The 27,673-nt window shown below is 48.4% G+C and overlaps 1 protein-coding gene across 2 annotated transcripts; it reads left to right on the top strand.

The window, feature by feature from the left end:
* The first annotated feature begins 88 nt into the window (after nt 1-88).
* On the top strand, nt 89-26,766 carry ACY1 (aminoacylase 1). 2 transcript variants are annotated; one of them, XM_063941359.1, is made up of 15 exons: nt 89-172; nt 2,028-2,112; nt 3,153-3,217; nt 3,392-3,496; nt 5,323-5,417; nt 6,848-6,924; nt 7,013-7,102; nt 7,320-7,376; nt 8,217-8,290; nt 21,562-21,611; nt 21,732-21,876; nt 22,038-22,106; nt 22,219-22,298; nt 23,145-23,205; nt 23,436-26,766. In XM_063941359.1, exons 2-15 carry the CDS (start codon nt 2,028-2,030, stop codon nt 23,598-23,600), a joined length of 1,218 nt encoding a protein of 405 aa, XP_063797429.1. In that variant the 5' UTR covers nt 89-172; the 3' UTR covers nt 23,601-26,766. The 2 variants fall into 2 exon arrangements, with proteins under 2 accessions (XP_063797429.1, XP_063797430.1); XM_063941360.1 differs by lacking the exon at nt 2,028-2,112 and having other exon boundaries at nt 91-172.
* The last annotated feature ends 907 nt before the right edge of the window (nt 26,767-27,673 follow it).

Genomic DNA, 27,673 nt, shown 5'->3' with positions numbered 1-27,673 from the left:
GCCCCAGGTGGATGTGCTCTGGGTGGATTGGTTTCGCCTCTCAGCCAGCTCTGCTATAAAGCTTCCCCTCCTGTTGTGCTCTGCTGCTCTGCACACCGCACAGCCTGAAGTGCTGACTGTGAGAAGCAGCTGGTGCAGTGGTTACGGGAACCGACACAAAGACAGACAGCAGGTACAGAGGCACTCTGTGTTACATACTGGCTGTAGCAGTCTGCAGAGCACTGATTGTGGGTGAGATGCTCTGCAGACTTATGCTCACCATACCATCCCTTTAAACTGAGACACACATGAATTACACAGGTTCTGTGGCTGGCTGGCTGCAAGCCTGCGTGTCACCTGGTATTACTCAGCCACAGAACTTGTGTAATTGATGAGTGTCCCAGTTTAAAGGGATAGTATGGTGAGCCCATGCAGACTGTGCCCGCAGGGGACCTGGCATTCCAGCACTGGGAGACTTTGCACCCTGCAGAGCATTGTAATAGTCTGCAGAGCACTGCTTAGTGTTAATAGGTGTAACAGTCTGCTGAGCATTGGTTAGTGTTATGGGGTGTAATAGTTTGCAGAGCATTGGTTAGTGTTACTAGGTGTAACAGTCTGCAGAGCAAGTGTTACATTGTGGGGAATTATTAGTAAATTTGTGCATGAACTGTTACACAAGGTTGACAGGTGACTGATGCATGAGTGACAGGTGACGGATGCATGAGTGACAGGTGACTGGATGCATGAGTGACAGGTGACGGGTGCATGAGTGACCGGTGACGGGTGATAGCACAGTGGCTACAAAGTTGAAGGTTTGGGTTATTATTACACAGGTTATACTGGGCAGGGGTGTAGTATGGCTGACCGGCGGTCTCCTGACCGCCGGTCAGCTTACCGACGCCGGTATCCCGGCAGCATACCGATGCCGGGGATCCCGGCGGGGAGAGGCAAGTGCAGAAAGCCCCTTGCGGGCTCGCTGCGCTCGCCACGCTGCGGGCTCGGTGGTGACCTACGGTCGCCACGGGTTCTATTCCCACTCTATGGGTGTCGTGGACACCCACGAGTGGAAATGGTCCCTGTTGGTCGGCATGCCGACCATCGGGATAGTGGGGGCCGGGATGCTGGAGGAGGTCATGTGACCGTCGGTCACATGAATACCACCCCTGGGCAGGGATGTGTGATGAGGTAAATGGCTCAGGAGGCACTGACTAGTACCAGAAGCAGATTTACCCACAATATAGGAGCCAAAGGGTTCATGTGGGCATTATACACAGGTGCAGCAGTATATACATGTGTGCATGATACACAGGTGCAGCGGTATATACATGTGGGCATTATACACAGGTGCAGCAGTATATACATGTGGGCATTATACACAGGTGCAGCAGTATATACATGTGGGCATTATACACAGGTGCAGCAGTATATACATGTGGGCATTATACACAGGTGCAGCAGTATATACATGTGGGCATTATACACAGGTGCAGCGGTGTATACATGTGGGCATTATGCACAGGTGCAGCGGTACATACATGAGGGTATTATACACAGGTGCAGCGGTATATACATGAGGGTATTATACACAGGTGCAGTGGTATATACATGTGGGCATTATACACAGGTGCAGCAGTATATACATGTGGGCATTATACACGGGTGCAGCGGTAAATACTGCTGGAAATTTGGTGTGATCTGGGGAAAGGGAGGGGGTGGGGGGGGGGGGCACTGTCTCGCCTGCAATAGACTTTTTACACTACAGTGTTCACTATAAAAATGATTAGAATACTACAAAGAAGATATTTCTAATATTCTTTGTATTCTTCATATACTTTATATAGTCAGAACTCTGGCGTATATGTTAGTATGACAGGAAAGGCTCTGATACTAGGGCAACCTGTGTCTCCCCTGGACGTGCCAGTCCCTGTATGAGCCGTAGGCTGGCACTACAGGGGTTAATGTGTTGGCATTGGGTGAGGGCACCTCCCAGATCATTTGCTGAGATCTTTGCCCCTGGCTGCTTATATGGTAGATTTTATTTTCTGCAGATGGATTCAGCAGCCAGCAATCCGTCAACCGCACGCTTCCAGGATTATCTGCGGATACGGAGCGTGCAGCCAGACCCGGACTACGGTAAGGATCACCGGCTTGCTCCTATTTCCCACCAGTCAGAAGTCGTTCCCCCCCCCCACCATGTGACTATTTCACAATTTGCAGACATGAAATAGATTAGGCTCAGTCATCTTGTCCGTATGTAACCTCCTGTGTCATCACTTCTATTTACCAGCCGTATACTAGATCTGGGCCTAAATCTGCAAGGTATAAGTGATGCGTCCCCGTAATTGGTAAATACTCCATTCTCCTGGTGACCTGTCCCCTGTAAAAGTTTGTAAAATAAAACGGTCTTCATGCCCAGCACGCATGTTTCACTCTCTGAATACACCAAGTATTATAATGTTTATGTATGTAATCTCTCTATCGCCACTCTTGGGTGTACGGTCGTGATCTGATATATATGCCTGCCTTGGTGTGCGTTGTGAAGCACGAGGCTGAAGGCAACCAATAACCCTTAGGTACTTGGGTTCCCTTTAGGTACTTGGGTTCCGAGGACCTGACTCCTATAATGCCTCCAGGTGCTTGATTCTGTGGACAAATAAGAATAAACCCTTTTATGTTTATCTTGGACACTTTTTGGATCTAAATTCCCTCTGCCCATGTGCACTGCTGGTGCATGTACCGTATGTGTGACCGTGTCATGACTGACTTACTAAGACATGTAGGTGTGATTTGTTCATTAAGAGGAATTTGAGCTCTGTAAGAAGCAAATGATGAGTGAAACGCGCAGCTGTCTCGCACTAGCATGTGAAACGCGTGCTGCCATTCCATTCAGCCAGTGTCCTCGCTGGGTTCACCGATATGGTGCCAGTTTTACTGAAACTAGCACATCTTGCCTCTGGTTGGCTAGAGCAGTAAAAGACACTTGATTGGCTTTTTGCACATAAACCCCTTGAAAACAACCAATCAGATCAGTTTTCTCCAGATAATCTGTCACCAGCTGCTTTGATTGGCTGTTCTTGGTCAGACTTTTTCATTCATTTGCGCTATGTCCATCTCCAAATGGGGCCCACTGCAGGCTCCTCAGAAACTGTTCAGGCTCTTCCTGTGTGTTCCAGATGGAATTGTGCGGTTCCTGTTCAAGATGGCGGAAGAGATTGGTCTGGAGAGCAAGAAGCTGGAGGTAAGCGTGGTCACTGGGGTGAATATGGGCAGTGGTGAGAGTGGGAGGCATGAGGCACAGGTGTACAAGAGGAGGAATGAGGCACAGCTACTGTCTGTAGAGTGGTAATAATAGCCACAATGACCTCCGATCACTATACCATAGGTAATACTGAATTCCCTTCTCTCCTACTAGTTCTCTCCAGGCCGACCTATAGTCATTTTCACCTGGAAGGGGACCCAGCCTCATCTGAAGTCTGTGGTTCTAAACTCCCATACAGATGTGGTTCCGGTATTCGAGGTGAGCAGGGTCTGTGGGGGGAGGGGGGGGGGGGGGGGTGACGGAACATGGAAAGGGGTTAAAAACTTTTGGAAGCAACATGGGGGACACTGGGACAGCAGGGTACAGAGGCACAGTATGGAAGCTCGGGCAATTTACATCTACCACCAAAATCTCAAGCTCCTCCCCCTCTATTGTCCCATATGGCTGCTGGGACTTGTCTGATTTTCGTGGCTGTCATTGGCAGCTGATACTTTTTAAACTTTCTTTGTTCATAGTTTTATTTAATTGTCCTCATTTCCTCACCCACGCTGGCATCTCCTACTGCCGCCGCCCCTCTCCCACAGTGGTACTGCCTCTTGGGTGGATTGGATCACTGACCAACGCAGTTAGTAGCTGGGGTCCGCCTGCCATCCAGCATTGGAGGGTTGGCTTATAGGTAAGTTCCCAGTCGTAACAGAATATGTGAACATCCTATGAATGGCATACAAGGCCCTTCATCCTGCAGGATGCTCCCTCCACACAGAAGTCTTCTAGCAGATTGTGGACCAGTGGGGACAACCACATGTTGACATCATGGAATTCCGTTTGAATGACAGCTTGGAGCAAGACCAGGGATCCAAGGATGTTCTTAGTAGATCCCTTGTGGGCTCATCCTTCTGATTTTGCCATTCCCTCAGTTAACCATGTTTCCTAGGTGCTAAAGCTGGTAAAAAGAGGGCATTCAGGTGATTCTGGTTGCCCTGGACTGGCAGAGAAGTTCTTGACATTCTGAGCATGGCAAAGGTCCTCTCACAGTATCTGCCTCTCAGATCAACCCTAAGTCAGGGGCCTCTTCATCATGACAGTCTACCGCGGCTGGCATTATTTTGGCTTTTAAAGCTATGTATCCTTATAGCTAAGGGTTTCTGGGATGGCATTATTCAGATCATGCTCCACACCAAGATGGCGGTCTTTGAAATGAGTCATCACCTGGTTCGGAAGATATATGTATCTGGTGTGACAGAAATGGTTTTTGTGTTTCTTCTTTTAACTTGGTCCGTTTAGTTCTTTCCTTGTGGCATGCTCTGGATGGGGACCTGAGACTTGTTCCTTGGAGGTTCAGGTTTGCCTTATCTCTTTCACTCCAAAAGAAAACTCGCACTTTCAGATGTGTAGATGGCCACAATGAAGCGATGTAGGTGCAGCCACCATCACCATCCCCCATCCCCTTCCAGCAGTGATACTCTGGTATCTTAGGTGCTGACCACCTTGCAGTACCCTCCTTTCTACTAAAAGTCCTTTTACACCCAAAGTGGGGCATGTAATTCTGTTCCCAAGTAGGATACAGCAGAATCTACCGGACTGGATAGTGCATCTTGGGTGGTCTCCCCGCCAGAGCAGCAGAGGGCCTCCTGGTCTTTCCTACACACAATTGCTAAATTCTACACATTCAGCACTTCTTCATCCAGAGATGTCCGTCTCGGGTGTAAGAAGTTGTGCTCTGGAACCTGAGTGCACCCTCCAGCTTTGGGAAGTCCAGTGTCCGCCGTAAGATAGAAGAGCATGTGGGATTTTAAACTTGGATCCAATGAGAGACCACAAACTCCCACCCATTACATACTGTACATTATACGGTTCTCATTCCTACTAGTTGGAGTCTCTCTTGTTTTGTCCATGGGCTTTGTTAGAGGAATACTGGAATCCTGGCAGCCTATGGGGATATAGAAGGGGGTAAAGCTTGAGCCTCAGAGGGTAGATTTACAGCGCGCACCCTCCTGTACTGTGACTCTGTGACCCAGTCTTATACTCTCTATTGGATGTGTAGAAAAGGCTTTCATGGAAGTATAACATCACTTTTTTTGCAGGAGTTCTGGACCTACCCACCGTTCTCTGCTCACAAAGACAAAGACGGGAATATCTATGCGAGGGGAACGCAGGATATGAAATCTGTCACTATACAGTAAGTTACTTGTTGGGGATAATGAATAGGTCCTGATTCAGAGGCGGGCGCAATGTGTTCGTAATGCCGATGATTGTGCTACTGCGCATGCGTACCGATGGTCTTGCAGCGGTGGTTGCAATGCAGAATTGTTCGCAGGGGGGGTGACGAGCCAGACGCAGAGGTGTCGTGCGCATGTTGCAGGAGCGTCTTAGCCCGCGTTGTCCTACGCTGATGTAAAGGCTTCGGCGGCTTACTTGTAACGGACATTCTGAGCAACCATAGGTCCACGCTCAGCAGTACAATGGTGGGGCAGGACGCTGTGCCATTAAGGGGAGTGGCCACTCAAAAAGGGGTTCCTTAAGACGCATCGCCTATAGAGGGTGTGCCCAGCACTCAGAGGTGTGGGTCAGCCCCAAATATCTCCCTACAATGTGAACAGATGCCATGCGCACGGCAGCTATTCACCGCAGGTGGGGACGGACCCCGTCAGGCTGTTTCAGCGGGGTGCCACCGTAAGGGCAGGGTGCATTTTAGCGTTTCTCTAAATCGGGCAGGGCGCGGCGCTCCGCTAAAACAGCCTAGCGGGATCACTACTTATGCTACGCCAGGGTCCGTCTAGCTTCAAGCAGAAAGCCGCATTGCCCGCTGTTCTTCTGTCCCATCGGTAGTATTGGCACGTCCGACAGACCCCCCTCTGGGTGTAGGAGATCCATCTGACACTGGCTTCCCTTACCCGTATTCAGGACTCAGAATGGCACGGACCTCTAGCTAACGCCACCACACGCACACGGGGCAGAACCGCTCCATGCAGTTACCATTTTGCCGCCCATTTCAGGCAGAAACAGAGCAGAGATCCGTCCAGTCAGAATCGGTTATGCCAAAATGAGCAGAATTGGGCCAGATGTACTAAGCCTGAAAAGTGATCAAGTGGAGAGACCTAAAGTACCAGCCAACCAGATCCTGTCATTTTTCAAACACAGCCTGTGACATGGCAGTGAGGAGCTGATTGGCTGGTACTTTCTCTCTCCACTTGATCACTTTTCAGGCTTAGTACATCTCCATTCTCTTCTGCACATACTGCCACTCGTTATTTGTGTCCGTACAAAGAGATCCGTCCGACTCTGAATCAGCCCCGCAATGTGTATCCACAATCAGGAGGTTCCTACTGGCGACGGCGGCTGGCGGCCTGCATACGATTCGCCAGTCCCCGCGCCACGCTTGCCTATGAGAGATCCTGATTAGGTGTAGGTCAGGGTGGCCACAAGTAGTAGTTGGCTTCCCTTGTTGCATCTTCCTGAGCCCTCAGAGCTGCAGCGTTCTGGGCGCCTTCTAGACCTCGTCAGCTGCTCCAATATGAGTGGAACTCTCTCCGACGAGGAGTTGTCCGCTCTGAATCTCTAATGTGTCCCTTCTCTAACTGAGGCTGTGCTCTGGGTTATGTCCTCCAGGTATCTAGAAGCCATCCGCCAGCTGAAGTCTGAGGGCCGTCGCTTCCCGCGCACCATTCACCTTACCATGGTCCCAGGTGAGAGATGTGCGGAGCAGCAGAGCCTGTATCGCAGAGCATTGCATGTCCTGGAAAGGTGTATGACTGATGTATCTCTCTCTGACAGATGAAGAAATCGGGAGTAAAGTTGGGATGGAACTCTTCGTAGATCACCCGGACTTCCGCGCGCTTAATCCTGGGATCACTCTGGATGAGGGTGTGTGACTCTTATTGTTATATCATCTGTTTCCATGTTGCACATCTTTCCCAGATGCTTCTTTAGCTCCTTTCCCTATTTAATTACATTTCATACTTTTGATCGTTCCATAAGTCCAGTTTGTCATGTCATTCCCATTCCATCCCCCACCTCCTCCCAGTCCACCCACCCGCTATCCCCCTTCTGATGTGGTCTCTGATGTCTTCTGCTCTTACAGGTCTCGCAAACCCCACAGATGAGTTCAGTGTATTTTATGGAGAGAAGTGTGTCTGGTGTAAGTCCTTTTGTTCATCATTCTTAATCCTCAAAAGGATCCTTTAAATCTTAAACAAGTTAAAGACCCTGAACCAAGTCCCCACAAAGATTAACTACATTGTTCAGTGACCTTTCACTGCAGTTGTAAAGTAAAATGAAATAAAGTATTCCCCCTACAGCTCCATAAGATGCATGAAGCAACATTCAACCGCTTAGATGTGATCTAGACAAAAAAAGGGCTTTTAATTACAGTTAGTTAAGCTGCTGTGATGTCATTGAGCACCCTCCAGTGAGTCAAGCCAATTCAATCATCTGTATTTATATTACTCACGCTGCTTTCCCAAAAGTACATCCCTCCTAACCTGGCAGCCGCCTTCAAAGGGGTGAGAGAGCATAATCATTCGTTATAAACAATAAATAGCCGGAATATTATTTTGCTTGATTATACAGTTGGATATAATTTTCATCTATATCTTTACCTGCTGTGTAATTCTTTGACCTTTTTAATAAGTGCTTCTCACAAAAGGGCAGTTCTGCCTGGAAGATCAGCTCGGCCTTTGACTGTTGCTGCAGAACCCTATGGCTGTCAGGCTGAAGTTACAGAAGTTTGCCCTAGTGTTATCAGTGGATGATTGCCTTGTACTGGTCAGGCTTACGGAATCCGGTATGGTTTCTTGGGATGTAGTTATGTGACCGGCGGTCGGTTTCTTCCCACCATGACCAATCCCAAAACAAACATCTCCTTTATTACATATGAAGTCTGCAGTATGGATTTGTTTTTTAGCTGGCACTTATGCGACCCTGTAACGTAACCATTCCTTACTCCTTATCTAATTCCTTGTGACTCTCGTTCCTCTAGGGGTGACCGTTCACTGCCATGGAGATCCTGGTCACGGCTCTCGTTTCATAGAGAACACAGCTGCCTCCAAACTGGTGATTATATTACAGTGTGTCATACACATGTCGTAGCCAGACATGTATGACCTATAGACTGTATACAAAAGCCAAGAGGTGAAGTTTTGGGTTTGCCATGTGACATGTTATTAATAGGATATTTCTTCTGCGTTACTTCATGGCAGCCATTACTCTGGGATTGTATCCCATCCTCCTAATATTAGACAGGTAGTTTTTTTTCAACAGCTAGGTACCGCCCACTCTGGGTATAAAGTGACCCTCCTCCTCCTATTCCTACCTAGTCCTTTTTCCTGTCTCCTAGTAGGACAGTGTAGAGTTTATTTTGTGTGCAGGGCTTACCTCTAAATGTTCCCAGCTCTTGTATTTACTATTACTATGCTGGAAGAGGGTGGCTCCCTGGGAAGAATGGCAGAGTGTGCTAGGGGCGGCGAAGGTAAGTCCCCACTTACAGCTTAAGGTGTCTGCCCGCTGCTGCTCTCGGGTAAGGTCGCTCTGCTGTCCTCTGCACCGTGGCGCCACATAGTCTTTCCCCTGTGCCTTTTGCCCTCTCTATTCCGCCGCACCAGTGAGCAGAGTCCGGAACCGGAAGTGCAGCTGTTCGGGCGGAAGGGCGGCTAGGGGAAGGGGGACGCTGGTGGGCGGAAGCGAGTAGAGATCCTGGAGGCGGCTGGCGGGTGGAAGTGCTGAATGGCAGACGTCCCAGAATGCTTAGAGGGACGGTCTGCGCAGGCGCCAGAGGCTCTGTGAAGTAGAGCAGTTTAAAAAACGGCGCTGCACACTGGAGGAGCAGACTGCAGTTCTCCTTGGTTGTCTGGGCGGGTTTATGCATACCAGCAGTAACCATATGAAAAAGGAGCCTTCTCCCCCAAAGCTGACTATTGCCCTAAAGAGGTAAGTCCTCATAGAGGGCATATACAGTGATATGTAGGAAGTAAGAGATCTAGGTCTCTGACTAGCATTGATTCTGTGGAGGATTCAGTCTCGCATGATTGTAATTATGATGATGAGTATCAAGTGCTTTCTAGCACAGACTCCGAGGAAATACAGGAGGAGGATAGGAAATTTAGTTTGGAACTTGTAGACCAGAGTTTCTCAAACTCGGTCCTCGGGAGCCCACACAGTGCATGTTTTGCAGGTAACCCAGCAGGTACACAGGTGTATTAATTACTCACTGACACATTTTAAAAGGTCCACAGGTGGAGCGAATTATTTCACTTGCGATTCTGTGAGGAGACCTGCAAAACATGCACTGTGTGGGGTCCTGAGGACCGAGTTTGAGAACCTGTGTTGTAGACAGTCTATTGAAGAATATCTATAAAACTATGAATTATAAAGAGCCTGAAGGAAAATGTGGTGATGAAGATATACTGTTTGCAGAATCTTCAAAAAAGACTAGATGCTTTCCAGTTCACAAGGCTTTGAAAGATATTGTGAGTAAGGAATGGCAGAATATAGACAAGAGGCACAGTAATATAAAAAAAAAAAAAAAAAAAACTGACCGTATGTTTCCTATTGAGGATGAACAAGTTACTAATTGGTGTATGGTGCCTAAAATTGAAGCCGCAGTTGCTGAGGTAGTTTAAAAAACTACCATTCTGTTGGAGGATGTAGCAGTTCTAAAAGACAGTGGTGGTCATTCCGAGGTGTTCGCTCGGTAATTTTCTTCGCATCGCAGCGATTTTCTGCTAATTGCGCATGCGCAATGTTTGCACTGTGACTGCGCCAAGTAGATTTGCTATGCAGTTAGGAATTTTACTCACGGCATTACGAGGTTTTTTTTTCGTTCTGGTGATCGTAATGTGATTGACAGGAAGTGGGTGTTTCTGGGCGGAAACTGGCCGTTTTATGGGTGTGTCTGAAAAAACGCTGCCGTTTCTGGGAAAAACGCGGGAGTGGCTGGAGAAACGGGAGTGTCTGGGCGAACGCTGGGAGTGTTTGTGATGTCAAACCAGGAATGAAACTGACTGAACTGATCGCAGATGCCGAGTAAGTCTGGAGTTACTCAGAAACTGCTAAGAAGTGTCTATTCGCAATTCTGCTAATCTTTCGTTCGCAATTTTACTATGCTAAGATTCACTCCCAGTAGGCGGCGGCTTAGCGTGTGCAAAGCTGCTAAAAGCAGCTTGCGAGCGAACAACTCGGAATGAGGGCCAGTGTGGATAAACGGATGGAAAGTGCTCTAAAGAAACTACATATGTCTTCAGCAGTTTCATTGAAATCGGGTGTGGCAGTTGTATCAGTATCCAGAGCATTGAGAGTCTGGGGGTCGGCAATGTCTACAGACTTAGAGGAGAAAATTTCAAGACCGTATCTCTTAAGAAATCTAAATATAATGATGAAAGGGATAGAATATCTGTGTGAGGCTTCCTTGGATGTTCTCAATTTTGCTGCGAAGTCTATGGCAGCAGGAATTATGGCAAGGAGAGCTCTGTGGCTTCGGTCTTGGGCAGCAGATATGTACTCCAAAAATAGATTGGTGTCCTTACCATATGAAGGATCATTATTACTTGCCAATAAATTAGAGGCCATTACACAGAAAATGTCAGGAGCCAAGTCTGCAAAATTACCTCAAGATGGAAGGACTAGATTTCCAATTCCTTCCTCCAGGCAACAATTTAAGGAGGCCAGAGGCTATAGGCCAGGCCGTGGTTACACAGGCTGATATTCATCGGGGTCGAAACGACCGTCCTTTCGTCAGTCTTACAGAAGAGGTGGTCGGAGACAATGACTATTGTGGGTTTCTGGACTCCTTTCCAGTAGGGGGCAGACTTCAGGAGTTCATCAATCGTTGGAGAGAATCAATTCAAGAAACATGGGTGTTGGATGTCATAGCCAACGGATACAGGATAGAATTTTCGGTGGTTCCAGGTGAGAACAAATTTCTAATATCAGCAACACCATCTCTGTTTCCAGAGCTGAAAGCCATAAAGGACAGTTTAAAAAAAACTGATCAAGGCGAAAGCAGTGGAGACCGCCCCAAAGTTGCAGATAGGAAACTGATTCTACTCCAGAATATATCTAGTAAGAAAACCCTCTGGGGAATTCAGAACTATCCTAGACCTCAGACGGCTCAACATTTATAGAAACAAGAAAATTTTATATGGAAACCCTAAAGTCAATTCTGACAGGGGTAAAGAGAGAAGATTTTTATGGGGTCCATAGACCTAAAGGACGCTTATTTTTCATGTACCCGTAGCCAGTCATCACAGAAAGTATCTAAGATTCTGCGTGCTCGGGAAGCATTTTCAGTTTACTTGCCTCCCGTTTGGTCTGATGACATCTCCAAGGATATTTACGAAGATTCTTACATCGCTTCTGCCGGTCATAAAAAAAAGCAACAGGTGGCAATTTGGTCGTATCTGGACTATCTGTTGGTATGCGGAGGATCAAAAAGAGAAGTGACTTAGGCGTTGGACAAGACTCTACAGGTACTTCAGAATCATGGCTGGTTAATAAACTGGGAAAAGAGCTAGTTAGAGCTGGATCAAAAAATTTAGTTCCTGGGAGTACAGGTGGATACTTGCGGTTATGTAAAGTCTTTCAGAAGAAAGGTGCAGAAAAATTCAGGAGCTGGCAGCTCTGGTGAAAAGGTGCAACACGATAATGTTACGTCAAGCGATGAGTCTTCTAGGAATGATGGCGTCCACCATAGATGTAGTCCCTTGGGCAAGATGGAGAATGAGGAAGCTACAGATGGACATTCTCGGTTTCAATTGGAAAGACTATTCTCTGAACTACTGGATAAGGTTGTATCGAGAGACAAAGCGGTCCCTAGATTGGTGGTTGGAGGCAGAACTGGCCAAAAGAAATACGTCTTTGGCAGGTCATCAATGTCTGGTGCTAACAACAGACACAGTAGGTTGGGGAGCACATTTGTTGCAGCAAAATTGCCAAGGACAATGGGATCGGAAGGAGAGAAGATTGTCTTCAAATCACAGAGAGATGAGGGCAGTATGGAATGCAATAATATATTTCCAGGATCAATTACGTGGGAACCATCTCAAGGTATTTTCGGACAATGTAACAGCAGTGGCCTACCTGAATCGACAAGGAGGCACCAGGAGTCGGGTGCAAATGACAGAAGTGTCAAGAATACTTCAATGGGCAGAAAGGCATCTCCAAACTTTGTCAGCCCTGCATGTTCCAGGAGCAAACCATGTGGTAGCAGATTTCTTCAGCAGACAACAGGTGCTAGCAGGAGAATGGGAGTTAAACGATGTAGTGCTCCAGGACATTGTTCAGAGGTTTGGGCAACTTCACGTGGATCTGATGGCCACACGTATCAATGCAATGGTGCCCCTGTTTTTCTCCTGATATTATCTACCAAGAACAGGGGGGAGTAGATGCCTTCTCTCTTCCATGGAATTTCAAGCTGGCTTATGTGTTTCCTCCATTTCCGATGATTGCCCGTGTTATAAAGAAGATCAGGGAAGAGAAGGCACAGGTCATAATAGCTCTTCCTTTCTGGATAAAGAGTCTGGTTTCCCTCCGTAATGAGGATGGCGGTACAGGGACCTTGGAGACTGCCTCTGAGGTAGGATCTGCTACACCAAGGACCATTGATACATCCAAATCTACAGCAGCTTCATTTGACGTTATGGAAATTGAACGGCAATTGCTCAAGAAAAAGGGCCTGTCTGAGCAAGTCATTAATATATTAATTCAAGCAAGAAAGAAGGTATCATCAGATGTGTATTAGAGAGTTTGGAAAATGTTTATTTCCTGGTCTAATTCGAAGTTCGATGCTCAAAAAACAGATATGTCTCAAGTCTTGCAGTTCCTGTTCGAGGGCTTTGAAAGAGGTTTGGCGGTATCAACTATCAAAGTCCAAATAGCAGCGCTTAGTGTGTTCCTAGAGCGGAGATTGTCAGGAGATGATTTGATAAAGAAAGTTTGTCAGGTGATAAAAAGGATACGTCCTCGAGTTAGATCAATCCTTGCACCATGGGACCTGAATTTGGTGTTAAATGCCTTAATGGCACCGCCTTTTGAGCCATTACAGGATATTTCAATGAAATTCTTAACATGGAAAGTTTTTTTTCTGGTGGCTATTACGTCAGCCAGGAGAGTTGGCGAGTTACAGGCCCTATGGTCACAAGAACCTTATTTAAATTTCTTCCCGGACAGAACCGTTCTTAGGGGGTGATTCCGAGTTGTTCGGTCGTTAGATTTTTTTCGCAACGGAGCAATTAGTCGCAAACTGCGCATGCGCAATGTTCGCAGTGCGCCTGCACCAAGTAAATTAGCACAAAAGTTTGGTATTTTACTCACGGCTTAACGAAGATTTTTCTTCGTTCTGTTGATCGGAGTGTGATTGACAGGAAGTGGGTGTTTCTGGGCGGAAACTGGCCGTTTTATGGGAGTATGCGGAAAAACGCTGACGTTTCTGGGAAAAACGCGGGAGTGGCTGGAGAAACGGGGGAGTGGCTGGGCGAATGCTGGGTGTGTTTGTGACGTCAAACCAGGAACGAAACTGACTGAACTGATCGCAGTGTAGGAGTAAGTCTCGAGCTACTCAAACTGCTAAGAAATTTCTATTCTCAATTCTGCTAATCTTTCGTTCGCAATTCTGCTATGCTAAGATTCATTCCCAGTAGGCGGCGGCTTAGCGCGTGCAATGCTGCTAAAATGCAGCTAGCGAGCGAACAACTCGGAATGAGGGCCTTAGAACCAATCCGAGTTTCCTACCTAAACCTAAAGTAGTATCAGAATTTCATTTGAATCAGGAAATTGTGTTACCATCCATTCATCCAGAACCACAGAACAAGGATGAGGAAAGGATGCACAATTTAGATTTAACCCGAGCTGTCTCGATTTACCTGGAAAGAGTGAGAGTTTTGGAAGACCAAACATCTGTTTGTGCTACATTCAGGACAAAAGAGAGGTGACACACCCACTAAGCAGACCATTTCAAGATGGATTAGAGAACTTTTAACGTTTGTGTACGGGGAAAGTGGTCGTGAAGTTCTGAGAGAACTATAGGCACACTCTACCAGGGTTGTGGCAGCTACATGGGCTAAGAAGGCTCGAGTATCGGCAAAAGACTTATCTGCAGCAGCTACCTGGTCATCCATCCATACGTTTTCTAGTCATTATGCGTTGGATGTCGTAGACGCCCACTTTGGGAAACAGGTCCTTGAGGGGGCTTTGGAATAAATAGTTATTACTATTCAGCATTAAACTGTGGTCTATTTCTGATTTGTTACCCTCCCTATATTGAGCGTTGGTATATCCCAGAGTAATGGCTGCCATGAAGTAACGCAGAAGAAAATAAGAATTTACTTACCGATAATTCTATTTCTCATAGTCCGTAGTGGATGCTGGGGACTCCGTAAGGACCATGGGGAATAGCGGCTCCGCAGGAGACTGGGCACATCTAAAGAAAGCTTTAGGACTATCTGGTGTGCACTGGCTCCTCCCCCTATGACCCTCCTCCAAGCCTCAGTTAGGATACTGTGCCCGGACGAGCGTACACAATAAGGAAGGATTTTGAATCCCGGGTAAGACTCATACCAGCCACACCAATCACACCGTATAACCTGTGATCTGAACCCAGTTAACAGCATGATAACAGAGGAGCCTCTGAAAGATGGCTCACAACAATAATAACCCGATTTTTGTAACAATAACTATGTACAAGTATTGCAGACAATCCGCACTTGGGATGGGCGCCCAGCATCCACTACGGACTATGAGAAATAGAATTATCGGTAAGTAAATTCTTATTTTCTCTAACGTCCTAAGTGGATGCTGGGGACTCCGTAAGGACCATGGGGATTATACCAAAGCTCCCAAACGGGCGGGAGAGTGCGGATGACTCTGCAGCACCAAATGAGAGAACTCCAGGTCCTCCTCAGCCAGGATATCAATTTTGTAGAATTTTACAAACGTATTTGCTCCTGACCAAGTAGCTGCTCGGCAAAGTTGTAAAGCCGAGACCCCTCGGGCAGCCGCCCAAGATGAGCCCACCTTCCTTGTGGAGTGGGCATTTACAGATTTTTGGCTGTGGCAGGCCTGCCACAGAATGTGCAAGCTGAATTGTACTACAAATCCAACGAGCAATAGTCTGCTTAGAAGCAGGAGCACCCAGCTTGTTGGGTGCACACAGGATAAACAGCGAGTCAGATTTCCTGACTCCAGCCGTCCTGGAAACATATATTTTCAGGGCACTGACAACGTCTAGCAACTTGGAGTCCTCCAAGTCCCTAGTAGCCGCAGGCACCACCAATAGGTTGGTTCAGGTGAGACGCTGAAACCACCTTGGGGAGAAACTGAGGACGAGTCCTCAATTCCGCCCTGTCCGAATGGAAAATCAGATAAGGGCTTTTTCAGGATAAAGCCGCCAATTCTGACACGCGCCTGGCCCAGGCCAGGGCCAACAGCATGACCACTTTCCATGTGAGATATTTTAACTCCACAGATTTAAGTGGTTCAAACCAATGTGACTTTTGGAACCCAAAACTACATTGAGATCCCAAGTGCCACTGGAGGCACAAAAGGAGGCTGTATATGCAGTACCCCTTTTACAAACGTCTGAACTTCAGGGACTGAAGCTAGTTCTTTTTGGAAGAAAATTGACAGGGCCGAAATTTGAACCTTAATGGACCCCAATTTCAGGCCCATAGACACTCCTGTTTGCAGGAAATGTAGGAATCGACCCAGTTGAATTTCCTCCGTCGGGCCTTACTGGCCTCGCACCACGCAACATATTTTCGCCAATTGCGGTGATAATGTTTTTGCGGTTACATCCTTCCTGGCTTTGATCAGGATAGGGATGACTTCATCCGGAATGCCTTTTTTCCTTCAGGATCCGGCGTTCAACCGCCATGCCGTCAAACGCAGCCGCGGTAAGTCTTGGAACAGACAGGGTCCTTGCTGGAGCAGGTCCCTTCTTAGAGGTAGAGGCCACGGATCCTCCGTGAGCATCTCTTGAAGTTCCGGTTACCAAGTCCTTCTTGGCCAATCCGGAGCCACGAATATAGTGCTTGCTCCTCTCCATCTTATCAATCTCAGTACCTTGGGTATGAGAGGCAGAGGAGGGAACACATACCCTGACTGGTACACCCACGGTGTTACCAGAGCGTCTACAGCTTATTGCCTGAGGGTCCCTGGACCTGGCGCAATACCTATCGAGTTTTTAATCATGTGGAAGACTTCTGGGTGAAGTCCCCACTCTCCCGGGTGGAGGTCGTGCTGAGGAAGTCTGCTTCCCAGTTGTCCACTCCCGGAATGAATACTGCTGACAGTGCTATCACATGATTTTCCGCCCAGCGAAGAATCCTTGCAGCTTCTGCCATTGCCCTCCTGCTTCTTGTGCCACCCTGTCTGTTTACGTGGGTGACTGCCGTGATGTTGTCCGACTGGATCAACACCGGCTGACCTTGAAGCAGAGGTCTTGCTAAGCTTAGAGCATTGTAAATGTCCCTTAGCTTCAGGATATTTATGTGAAGTGATGTCTCCAGGCTTGACCATAAGCCCTGGATATTCCTTCCCTGTGTGACTGCTCCCCAGCCTCGCAGGCTGGCATCCGTGGTCACCAGGACCCAGTCCTGAATGCCTAATCTGCGGCCCTCTAGAAGATGAGCACTCTGCAACCACCACAGGAGGGACACCCTTGTCCTTGGTGACAGGGTTATCCGCTGATGCATCTGTAGATGCGATCCGGACCATTTGTCCAGCAGGTCCCACTGGAAAGTTCTTGCGTGGAATCTGCCGAATGGGATTGCTTCGTAGGAAGCCACCATTTTACCCAGAACCCTTGTGCATTGATGCACTGAGACTTGGCTCGGTTTTAGGAGGTTCCTGACTAGCTCGGATAACTCCCTGGCTTTCTCCTCCGGGAGAAACACCTTTTTCTGGACTGTGTCCAGGATCATCCCTAGGAACAGAAGACACGTCGTCGGAACCAGGTGCGATTTTGGAATATTGAGAATCCAATCGTGCTGCCGCAACACTACCTGAGATAGTGCTACACCGACCTCCAACTGTTCCCTGGATCTTACCCTTATCAGGGAATTGTCCAAGGAAGGGATAACTAAAATTCACTTCCTTCGAAGGAATATCATCATTTCGGCCATTACCTTGGTAAAGACCCGGGGTGCCGTGTACCATCCATACGGCAGCGTCTGAACTGATGGTGACAGTTCTGTACCATAAACCTGAGGTACCCTTGGTGAGAAGGGTAAATTTTGACATGAAGGTAAGCATCCTTGATGTCCCGAGACATCATGTAGTCCCCTTCTTCCAGGTTCGCAATCACTGCTCTGAGTGACTCAATCTTGAATTTGAACCTATGTACGTAAGTGTTCAAAGATTTTAGATTTAGAATCGGTCTCACCGAGCCGTCCGGCTTCGGTACCACAACAGTGTGGAATAATACCCCGTTCCCTGTTGCAGGAGGGGTATCTTGATTATCACCTGCTGGGAATACAGCTTGTGAATGGCTTCCAAAATTGTCTCCCTGTCAGAAGGAGACATCGGTAAAGCCGACTTTAGGAAACGGCGAGGGGGAGACGTCTCGAATTCTAATTTGTACCCCTGAGATATCACCTGAAGGATCCAGGGGTCTACTTGCGAGTGAGCCCACTGCGCGCTGAAATTCATTGAGACGGGCCCCCCACCGTGCCTGATTCTGCTTGTAAAGCCCCAGCGTATACTGAGGGCTTGGCAGAGGCGGGAGAGGGTTTCTGTTCCTGGGAACTGGCTGATTTCTGCAGCCTTTTTCCTCTCCCTCTGTCACGGGGCAGAAATGAGGAACCTTTTGCCCGCTTGTCCACGAAAAGACTGCGCCTGATAATACGGCGTCTTCTCATGTTGAGAGGCGACCTGGGGTACAAACGTGGAATTCCCAGCTGTTGCCGTGGCCACCAGGTCTGAAAGACCGACCCCAAATAACTCCTCCCTTAATAAAGCAATACTTCCAAATGCCGTTTGGAATACGCATCACCTGACCACTGACGTGTCCATAACCCTCTACTGGTAGAAATGGACAACGCGCTTAGACTTGATGCCAGTCGGCAAATATTCCGCTGTGCATCACGCATATATAAAAATGCATCTTTTAAATGCTCTATAGGCAAAAATATACTGTCCCTATCTAGGGTATCAATATTTTCAGTCAGGGAATCCGACCACGCCAACCCAGCACTGCACATCCAGGCTGAGGCGATTGCTGGTCGCAGTATAACACCAGTATGTGTGTAAATACCTTTTAGGATACCCTCCTGCTTTCTATCAGCAGGATCCTTAAGGGCGGCCATCTCAGGCGAAGGTAGAGCCCTTACAAGCGTGTGAGCGCTTTATCCCCCCTAGGGGGTGTTTCCCAACGCACCCTAACCTCTGGCGGGAAAGGATATAATGCCAATAACATTTTAGAAATGATCCGTTGTTATCGGGGGAAACCCACGCATCATCACACACCTCATTTAATTTCTCAGATTCAGGAAAACTACAGGTAGTTTTTCCTCACCGAACATAATACCCCTTTTTTGGTGGTACTCGTATTATCAGAAATGTGTAAAACATTTTTCATTGCCTCAATCATGTAACGTGTGGCCCTACTGGAAGTCACATTCGTCTCTTCACCGTCGACACTGGAGTCAGTATCCGTGTCTGCGTCTATATCTGCCATCTGAGGTAACGGGCGCTTTAGAGCCCCTGACGGCCTATGAGACGTCTGGACAGGCACAAGCTGAGTAGCCGGCTGTCTCATGTCAACCACTGTCTTTTATACAGAGCTGACACTGTCACGTAATTCCTTCCAACAGTTCATCCACTCAGGTGTCGACCCCCTAGGGGGTGACATCACTATTACAGGCAATCTGCTCCGTCTCCACATCATTTTTCTCCTCATACACGTCGACACAAAAGTACCGACATACAGCACACACACAGGGAATGCTCTGATAGAGGACAGGACCCCACTAGCCCTTTGGGGAGACATAGGGAGAGTTTGCCAGCACACACCAGAGCGCTATATATATATACAGGGATAACCTTATATAAGTTTTTCCCCTTATAGCTGCTGTATAGTTAATACTGCGCCTAATTAGTGCCCCCCTCTCTTTTTTTAACCCTTTCTGTAGTGTAGTGACTGCAGGGGAGAGACAGGGAGCTTCCCTCCAACGGAGCTGTGAGGGAAAATGGCGCCAGTGTGCTGAGGAGATAGGCTCCGCCCCTTTTTCGCGGACTTTTCTCCTGCTTTTTTATGGATTCTGGCAGGGGTTAAATGCATCCATATAGCCCAGGAGCTATATGTGATGCATTTTTTTTGCCATCCAAGGTGTTTTTATTGCGTCTCAGGGCGCCCCCCCCCAGCGCCCTGCACCCTCAGTGACCGGAGTGTGAAGTGTGCTGAGAGCAATGGCGCACAGCTGCAGTGCTGTGCGCTACCTTGTTGAAGACAGGATGTCTTCTGCCGCCGATTTTCCGGACCTCTTCTGCCTTCTGGCTCTGTAAGGGGGCCGGCGGCGCGGCTCTAGGACCCATCCAAGCTGGGCCTGTGATCGTCCCTCTGGAGCTAATGTCCAGTAGCCTAAGAAGCCCAATCCACTCTGCACGCAGGTGAGTTCGCTTCTTCTCCCCTTAGTCCCTCGATGCAGTGAGCCTGTTGCCAGCAGGTCTCACTGAAAATAAAAAACCTAATCTAAAACTTTCACTAAGAAGCTCAGGAGAGCCCCTAGTGTGCACCCTTCTCGTTCGGGCACAGAGATCTAACTGAGGCTTGGAGGAGGGTCATAGGGGGAGGAGCCAGTGCACACCAGATAGTCCTAAAGCTTTCTTTAGATGTGCCCAGTCTCCTGCGGTGCCGCTATTCCCCATGGTCCTTACGGAGTCCCCAGCATCCACTTAGGACGTTAGAGAAATTAAATTATTGGTAAGTATAATTTGCTTTTATCCTCAGCCTGTGGGGAAAAAAATGGGTTAACGCCCAATTCATAAATGCAGATTTTATTTTCCATCTTTTTTTTCAAAAATAATATTGGGGAGAGGTTATAAATAACTGGGATAGTATTAAATGCACAAATCTTTGCCACCAAAGTGGTTCCAGTACGATGGCCTCTGGTCCACAAGACCTTGGCCCATTACACCAACATTGGCAAAATGAGTAAATACACAAACCCGTAATCTGTAAATAAAGTTGGGTCATTAGTGCTGAATACGACTGGGACATCAGTCACAGGCAGCCAATCACAAGCATTTTCCCACAGCGGCCATTTGTGATTGGATGGAATTATGTAGAGAGACGCTGGACGTTTGCAATGTAGAGAGGATAGGGATGGACCAGTGGGCAACACAACGGCTATTTTCTATGAGCGGCCGTCATACTAGACCCTGCTGTAATCCCCCACGGACCCTCACTCTGGGTACAGCGAGACAAGTGGACGGTGTGGGATCCGGGTGTACTCTCTAGCCTGCACCCATACATCAGATCTGCCTGAGACGCATGAGAATGGAATACTGCCCTACAGAGAGGTTAGGCCCATAGTCCTCTCCTATATCGCAAATGGGATTTGGGAATAAAAATGGCCGTAGTCTATATAAAATCTGTACGGGAAAATATGAAGTTTAAGAATACAATTCTAATCCTATTCTGTACTGATTTGGGCACCTGCAGGATGTAATTGCTTTACTGGCGGTCGGGGTCCTGGCGGTCAGGATAATGACCCTGGAATTCCGCACATATTCTATATACGCGTTACTGGTAACTAACCTATTGCCAGGAATGGGAGTATCGTACTGTGTGTTCCCAGGAACGCTCGGCAAGCCAACCCTGAATCTGGGTAATTACAGTGCAGGAACAGGCAACATAACACCTGGAGATTATCCCATAAACTTGTGGTGGCCATTGCCAAGTACCAAATTAATAATTATACAGACCAGTCACAGGGCCTGATTTATGTCTGTAGTAAAGCAAGAAACTTTGTGTCTGGAACAAACCACTGCCCTGTAAGGGGAGCAAATACAGTTAGATTGTTCCTGTGCAGGGTAAATACTGGCTGCTTCTGTATGTAGCCCACACTCGTTAGACAGCTTTATTTTGACACTGTAACTTATATTTAAGTTTGATCACCCCCCCACCCCCCCACCCAAATCTAACTCTCTATGCACATGTTACATCTGGCCCCCCTGCAGTGCAGCGTGGTTTTGCCCAGTTGCTTGCTTTTTTGCTCTACTTACAAACCAGAATCATGCTTACTGGGCCCTAATGTATTGCACCTGTTTAACACTCTGACTTCAGAAATATTCTGCTAGTATCATATTCTTTCTTCTTCTTCTTTGTGTTTAAGCACTCTGTTATATCAAGTTTGCTGGAGTTTCGGGAGAAAGAGAAGAAGAGGTAAATGGCTGCTGTTGGTCGTTGTGGTGTGTCGCCGTCTTGCCGCACCGAGCCCATAATTCTGCAATAAGCATTTTAGTTGCATGCCCTAATTCTCGCCCTAATTCTCCTTCTCCTTAGACTACAGTCCGATACCTCCCTCACGCTTGGCGATGTGACCACCGTAAATATGACGAAGGTGAATGGGGGGGTTTCCTGCAACGTGATTCCCACTGAGATGTCGGCAACCTTTGACCTCCGTATCCCACCCACTGTGAACTTAAAGGTATGGTGGTGTTTACTGGTCATCCTCTTCTGGCATGACTTTCTCCGTTCTTTTAGATATGTTTATCCCGCCTTCTCTGTCATCCACCCGCTACCCCATAATCCCTTTATAGAAGGACCGCCTCTGACCCGTCTGTCCTCCTTCCTTCTTCCTCCCTGCAGGAGTTTGAGGCTCAGCTAGATGGTTGGTTCCGGGCGGCTGGGGACCAAGTGACCTGGGAGTATCATCAGGTTAGCCAGACCCCAGGTGATCGCTGCAGTCTGGGGGCTACTGTCCGGTATCTTGCAGGGTAAAGACTCCTTCTGCGCTGTACGTGACCTGTCCTCTTCTACCTCGCCATAGAAATGCATGAACCAGCGAATGACCACGCCAGAAGACCGTAACCCATGGTGGAAGGCTTTCAGCGACCCCTGCAAAGAGCTGTGAGTACAGGAGCATAGAACAATGGGGGTGGGGGGTCAGAGTTGTTGGCAATCGGGCAAAACCATGTGCAGTGCAGGTGGGGCAGATGTAACATGTGCAGAGAGAGTTAGATTTGGGTGGGTTATATTGTTTCTGTGCAGGGTAAATACTGGCTGCTTTATTTTTACACTGCAAATTAGATTGCAGTTTGAACACACCACACCGAGATGTAACTCTCTCTGCACATGTTACATCTGCCCCACCTTCAGTGCAGCACGGTTGCACTACTTTTTTGGTTTGCTAACAAACCCCGAATAACCCCCTCTCTACATTAATGGGATACTTGGCCATTGTTGGCCTAATTCAGACCTGATCGCCGTGCGAAAACTACGCCAGACAGCGGACATCTGCAAATCCGTTTGCATCTCACTCCCCATCGAATGATTTTTCTAGTCTCTGCGCAGCCCAGGACTTACTCCTACAGTGCGATAGAATCAGGCTTATCGGGCCCGAGCCGACGTCACACACCCGCCCTGAAAACGCTTGGGAACGCCTGCGTTTTTCCAGACACACGGCCAGTAACCACCCACAAACGCCCGCTTCCTGTCAAACGCCTAGCGATTGAAATTTTAGCACCATTCTGACGTGGTTTGGCGTCGTGCCTGCGCATTGTGGTGCATGCGCAGTAATTTGATAATCGGCCCCTGTGCGATTTCGCACAACGGCGATCGGGTCTAAATCGGGCCCCTTGTCCGTGCTTTTTAAATCTGTATATTTTTCCTAATGTTTCTCGAGCCTGTTACTTTATTTAGTAAGAGGGTTGGATGTTGCGTTCGGGTGATGTCATACTTCTATCCCATCTCCAGGGGTCTGAAGCTAAGGCCAGAGATCTTTCCAGCTGCCACCGACAGTCGTTACATTAGGACGGTGAGTACAGAACACGGATTTCTCAATAAATCAGCAGTGACCGGATCGTTCCTTCTGTTTAGCATACTAGAATTCCACTTTGCTCCTTCTCTTCCTGCCTCTGTGATGTCAATGGTCCCTAGCGATCAGATAGGCTGCGTTCTCATTAACACGAGCCCTGCCCACTAAATGGCCTCTTTTTAAATGTTGGTGACGGATGGTCAGTAAATAAAGCTCTCTGATCCCTACAGGCTGGATTCGATGCGTTGGGGTTCTCGCCCATGAACAATACGCCCATCTTGCTCCATGATCACAATGAGTATTTGAATGAGAATGTCTTCCTGCGGGGGATACAGATTTACACCCGTATCATCGGCTCGCTGGCCAGCGTCCCCCAATTAGAGGGAGAATGCTGACACTAGAGGGGCAAGTGACCTGTGAAGAGAGGCCCATGCTCGGTGCCATCTGGTCTGCGGCAAAATGGAGTCCACAGGAAGAGACTGTCAGGTTACCTCAGAGACTAATGGTTTCACCTCTGACAGTCCTACACAAAATTAATTATCTATGGTGATTTACTCAGGGCTTTAATAATGATCAATCTTAATGGTTCCTCTTCCATAAATCATCCCCTTCCTGGTTCAGTTCCATCGTGTTCACCATTACACCCTCTCACAGGAATGGCTGACCTGTGGCCCTCCAGCTGTTGTGAAACTACACATCCCAGCATTCCAAGCCCCAGTTCTACAATTAGGGAATGCTAAAACTGGGGCAGGGCATGCTGGGATGTATAGTTTCACAACAGATAGAGCAGGCCTGGCCAACTTTCGGCTCTCCAAGTGCCTGATAACACAACGTAGAGATACTGCCGCCTGTCCGCATTCTCCTTCTGCCTCCATGTCCCTAACCTCCTGTCTCGGTGACTCGCAGTACACTGCCTCCTATACTGCACAAGATGGCCGCTGCCTTGCTCTTACGTTTGATCAGTTTCTGCACTTTCAGCCACTTCTATCCCTCTCTCCGGCCATTGCGTGATTACCTGCAGCCTCTCCTCTACTACTGGGCCTGTAATGTGGCAGTTAAGAGCTGATTGGTTGGTACTAAGGGGGACATGTGATAAAAGTGGAGAAGTGAGCCAGTGGATAAGTTGCCCATGGCAACCAGTCAGCTGCTCTGTATACTTTGGTAGTATGCAAATTAGAAATGTTATGTCAATGCTGCTTGGTTGCTATGGGTAACTTCTCCACTGGCTCACTTCTCCACTTTTATCACTGCTTGTTACATGTCCCCCTCTATCATCGTGCAATGTATCACTCTCCAAGGCTTAATAAATCTGGGCCTTTATTTGGTAAAAGTGCTGGGAGAAATGTATTTAGAAGTCCTTAAAGAGTACACGTGTTTAGATGTAGCGTTACCTGTTTTCCCAGCACAGATGTAGGACTGTGATTGAGCCCCCAGCGTCCTGCAGCCAGCGCAGAGATAATGAGGTATTAACGTTTCCTAACAATCCAGATAGCCTTGTATGGTGCTGCGAGAGCGTCTTCTGCAGCCCGCCCTCCCCCACTGGCCAATCACAGTCTAGCGTTAGGGTTTAGGGATTCCTCTCTACCTCTGAAGCTTTGTCCGTCCATCGCTGCTTCTGCCAAAGAACGTTCTGCTGTCTCGTCTCAGGTTAATATATAAGACAGGTGACTGTACAATGCCCCCAGCCACACGTGTCACTGCACAGCGGACTCTGCTCCCTCCAGATCTGACCATGCGGAATAATCACCAGTCTGTCTACAAGCAGAAAGTCTGTGCTGGCTGTCATTGTGTGTTATCTAGAATCCGGCCTGGGCCTCTCTTGGGGTATTGGTGCACATTGGGCCACTCCAGGATTTTGGGTGAACCTCATTTCGTAGTCACTGGTAGCTGTGCCGCGTACCTCCCACAGTGTGACTGTCCGTAGCGCCTGCTATCAGGCTGCGTTCCAAGCTGCGGAGACGTTTTATGGAGCCTGGATATAGCTGGATCATCCATTAGGCAGCCTAGGCTCTTTCCTAGGGCCCACTGGGTAATGAGGGGCCCGGAGTGCCATAACCTGTTTATACGGTTTGCTTTATTTGTGGCAAACAGAAGGGAAGGATATCCCAAACCAGTATGAGGGCTACATGGGGTGTTAATCCATATCTGCCCCTGGCTGACAAGCCCATCTCTGTGCTATCAGGTAATGCTGCGGGCCGTCAGCGTCTACTATCGGGTAATGCTGCGGGCTGTCAGCGTCTACTATCGGGTAATGCTGCGGGCCATCAGCGTCTACTATCGGGTAATGCTGCGAGCCGTCAGCGTCTACTATCGGGTAATGCTGCGGGCCGTCCGTGTATATCAGATAATGCTGCGGGCCGTCCGTGTATATCGGATAATGCTGCGGGCTGTCAGTGTGTATCGGGTAATGCTGCGGGCCGTCAGCGTCTACTATCGGGTAATGCTGCGGGCCGTCAGTGTGTATCGAGTAACGCTGCGGGCCGTCAGTGTGTATCGGGTAACGCTGCGGGCCGTCAGTGTACATCGGGTAACGCTGCGGGCCGTCAGTGTACATCGGGTAACGCTGCGGGCCGTCAGTGTACATCGGGTAACGCTGCGGGCCGTCAGTGTACATCGGGTAACGCTGCGGGCCGTCAGTGTACATCGGGTAACGCTGCGGGCCGTCGGTGTGTATCGGGTAACGTTGCGGGCCGTCGGTGTGTATCGGGTAACGTTGCGGGCCTTCGGTGTGTATCGGGTAACGTTGCGGGCCTTCGGTGTGTATCGGGTAACGCTGCGGGCCGTCAGTGTACATCGGGTAACGCTGCGGGCCGTCAGTGTACATCGGGTAACGCTGCGGGCCGTCGGTGTGTATCGGGTAACGTTGCGGGCCGTCGGTGTGTATCGGGTAACGTTGCGGGCCTTCGGTGTGTATCGGGTAACGTTGCGGGCCTTCGGTGTGTATCGGGTAACGCTGCGGGCCGTCGGTGTGTATCGGGTAATGCTGCGGGCCGTCGGTGTGTATCGGGTAATGCTGCGGGCCATTAGTGTGTATCGGGTAATGCTGCGGGCCGTCAGTGTGTATCGGGTAATGTTGCGGGCCTTCGGTGTGTATCGGGTAATGCTGCGGGCCGTCGGTGTGTATCGGGTAATGCTGCGGGCCGTCGGTGTGTATCGGGTAATGCTGCGGGCCGTCGGTGTGTATCGGGTAATGCTGCGGGCCATTAGTGTGTATCGGGTAATGCTGCGGGCCGTCAGTGTGTATCGGGTAATGCTGCGGGCCGTCGGTGTGTATCGGGTAATGCTGCGGGCCGTCGGTGTGTATCGGGTAATGCTACGGGCCGTCGGTGTGTATCGGGTAATGCTGCGGGCCGTCGGTGTGTATCGGGTAATGCTGCGGGCCATTAGTGTGTATCGGGTAATGCTGCGGGCCGTCAGTGTGTATCGGGTAATGCTGCAGGCCGTCAGTGTGTATCGGGTAATGCTGCGGGCCGTCAGTGTGTATCGGGTAATGCTGCGGGCTGTCAGTGTCTGCTCTCTGTTATCATGTATGGAAAATAAAGATTTTAGATTTTATCTGTATCTGTTTGGGGTGTGAGTTCTGTGTGTGCCAGCCACTTACACCCAGCAACTGGTTATCCTGCTGAGTCTCCACCATTCAAAGTACCCCTGACAAATTTGGGCATTCCAAAAATACAGCAAGTTGTGTTCAGGTCTGAGGAACCTCCGGAGTAAAGGTTTAGAAGTAACATTCTGACCGACTCATTTCAAAAATTCAAATCTGCCCCAACCCCTTCCTCTAGATTGCAATATATTGAGGCGAAATTTCAATCCATATTCTCCAAAATGGAATCATGGTATACTTTTAACAAGAAATTCAAATGACATTTGAGGGCTCCTTCTACGATCCATCCACTGACATTGACTAATCATACTCTCACAAATACTGGCTGTTCTCAATGCTTTCTACACTGATCTATACTCCCTTCCAACCTCTGATATCTCTCAAGCTGACAAATTTTGGGAACACTTCTCTTTACCACAACTGCCTGACGATGTTGGTTTTTCCCTTACCCAACCTATCACACTACAAGAGGAACTTGATTCCATTGCACACCTAAAATCGGGCAAAGCCCCAGGCTCGGACGGCTTTACCTCGGATTATTACAAATTGCTAGTTTTTAATGCCATCCTTCAAAAAGATTCGATGCCACTTTATTTTAATATGGCCAACATTAGAGTTCTACTGAAGCCAGGGAGAGATCTTTCTGACCCAGCTTCTTACAGGCCCATATCTTTAATTAATTTAGATTATATATTATTGACTAAGATAATATCGAACCGTCTTAAATTGATAGTGCCCCTTTTAGTACATCAAGATCAAACGGGCTTTGTTATGGGCAGAAATCCGGTCTCCATTATTCGGCGGGTTTTATCAGTGATTTGTGACTCCCAGCGCGCCATGTCGAATACTCCAAAAGCAATTCTC

The sequence above is a fragment of the Pseudophryne corroboree genome, chromosome 9, assembly GCF_028390025.1.
Source record: "Pseudophryne corroboree isolate aPseCor3 chromosome 9, aPseCor3.hap2, whole genome shotgun sequence".
In the NCBI taxonomy this organism is placed as follows: domain Eukaryota; kingdom Metazoa; phylum Chordata; class Amphibia; order Anura; family Myobatrachidae; genus Pseudophryne; species Pseudophryne corroboree.
The sequence above is the reverse complement of the archived record's forward strand: the minus strand, read 5'-3'. Positions and strand labels throughout refer to the sequence as shown.

What these genes read in the sequence shown, in the direction of transcription:
- ACY1 (XM_063941359.1), top strand. Translation starts at nt 2,028, where the DNA reads ATGGATTCAGCAGCCAGCAATCCGTCAACCGCACGCTTCCAGGATTAT. An exon ending in ATGTGGTTCCGGTATTCGAG is followed by an intron (nt 3,497 to 5,322) that starts GTGAGCAGGGTC and finishes CTTTTTTTGCAG; the next exon opens with GAGTTCTGGACCTACCCACC. An exon ending in ACAGTCGTTACATTAGGACG is followed by an intron (nt 23,206 to 23,435) that starts GTGAGTACAGAA and finishes TGATCCCTACAG; the next exon opens with GCTGGATTCGATGCGTTGGG.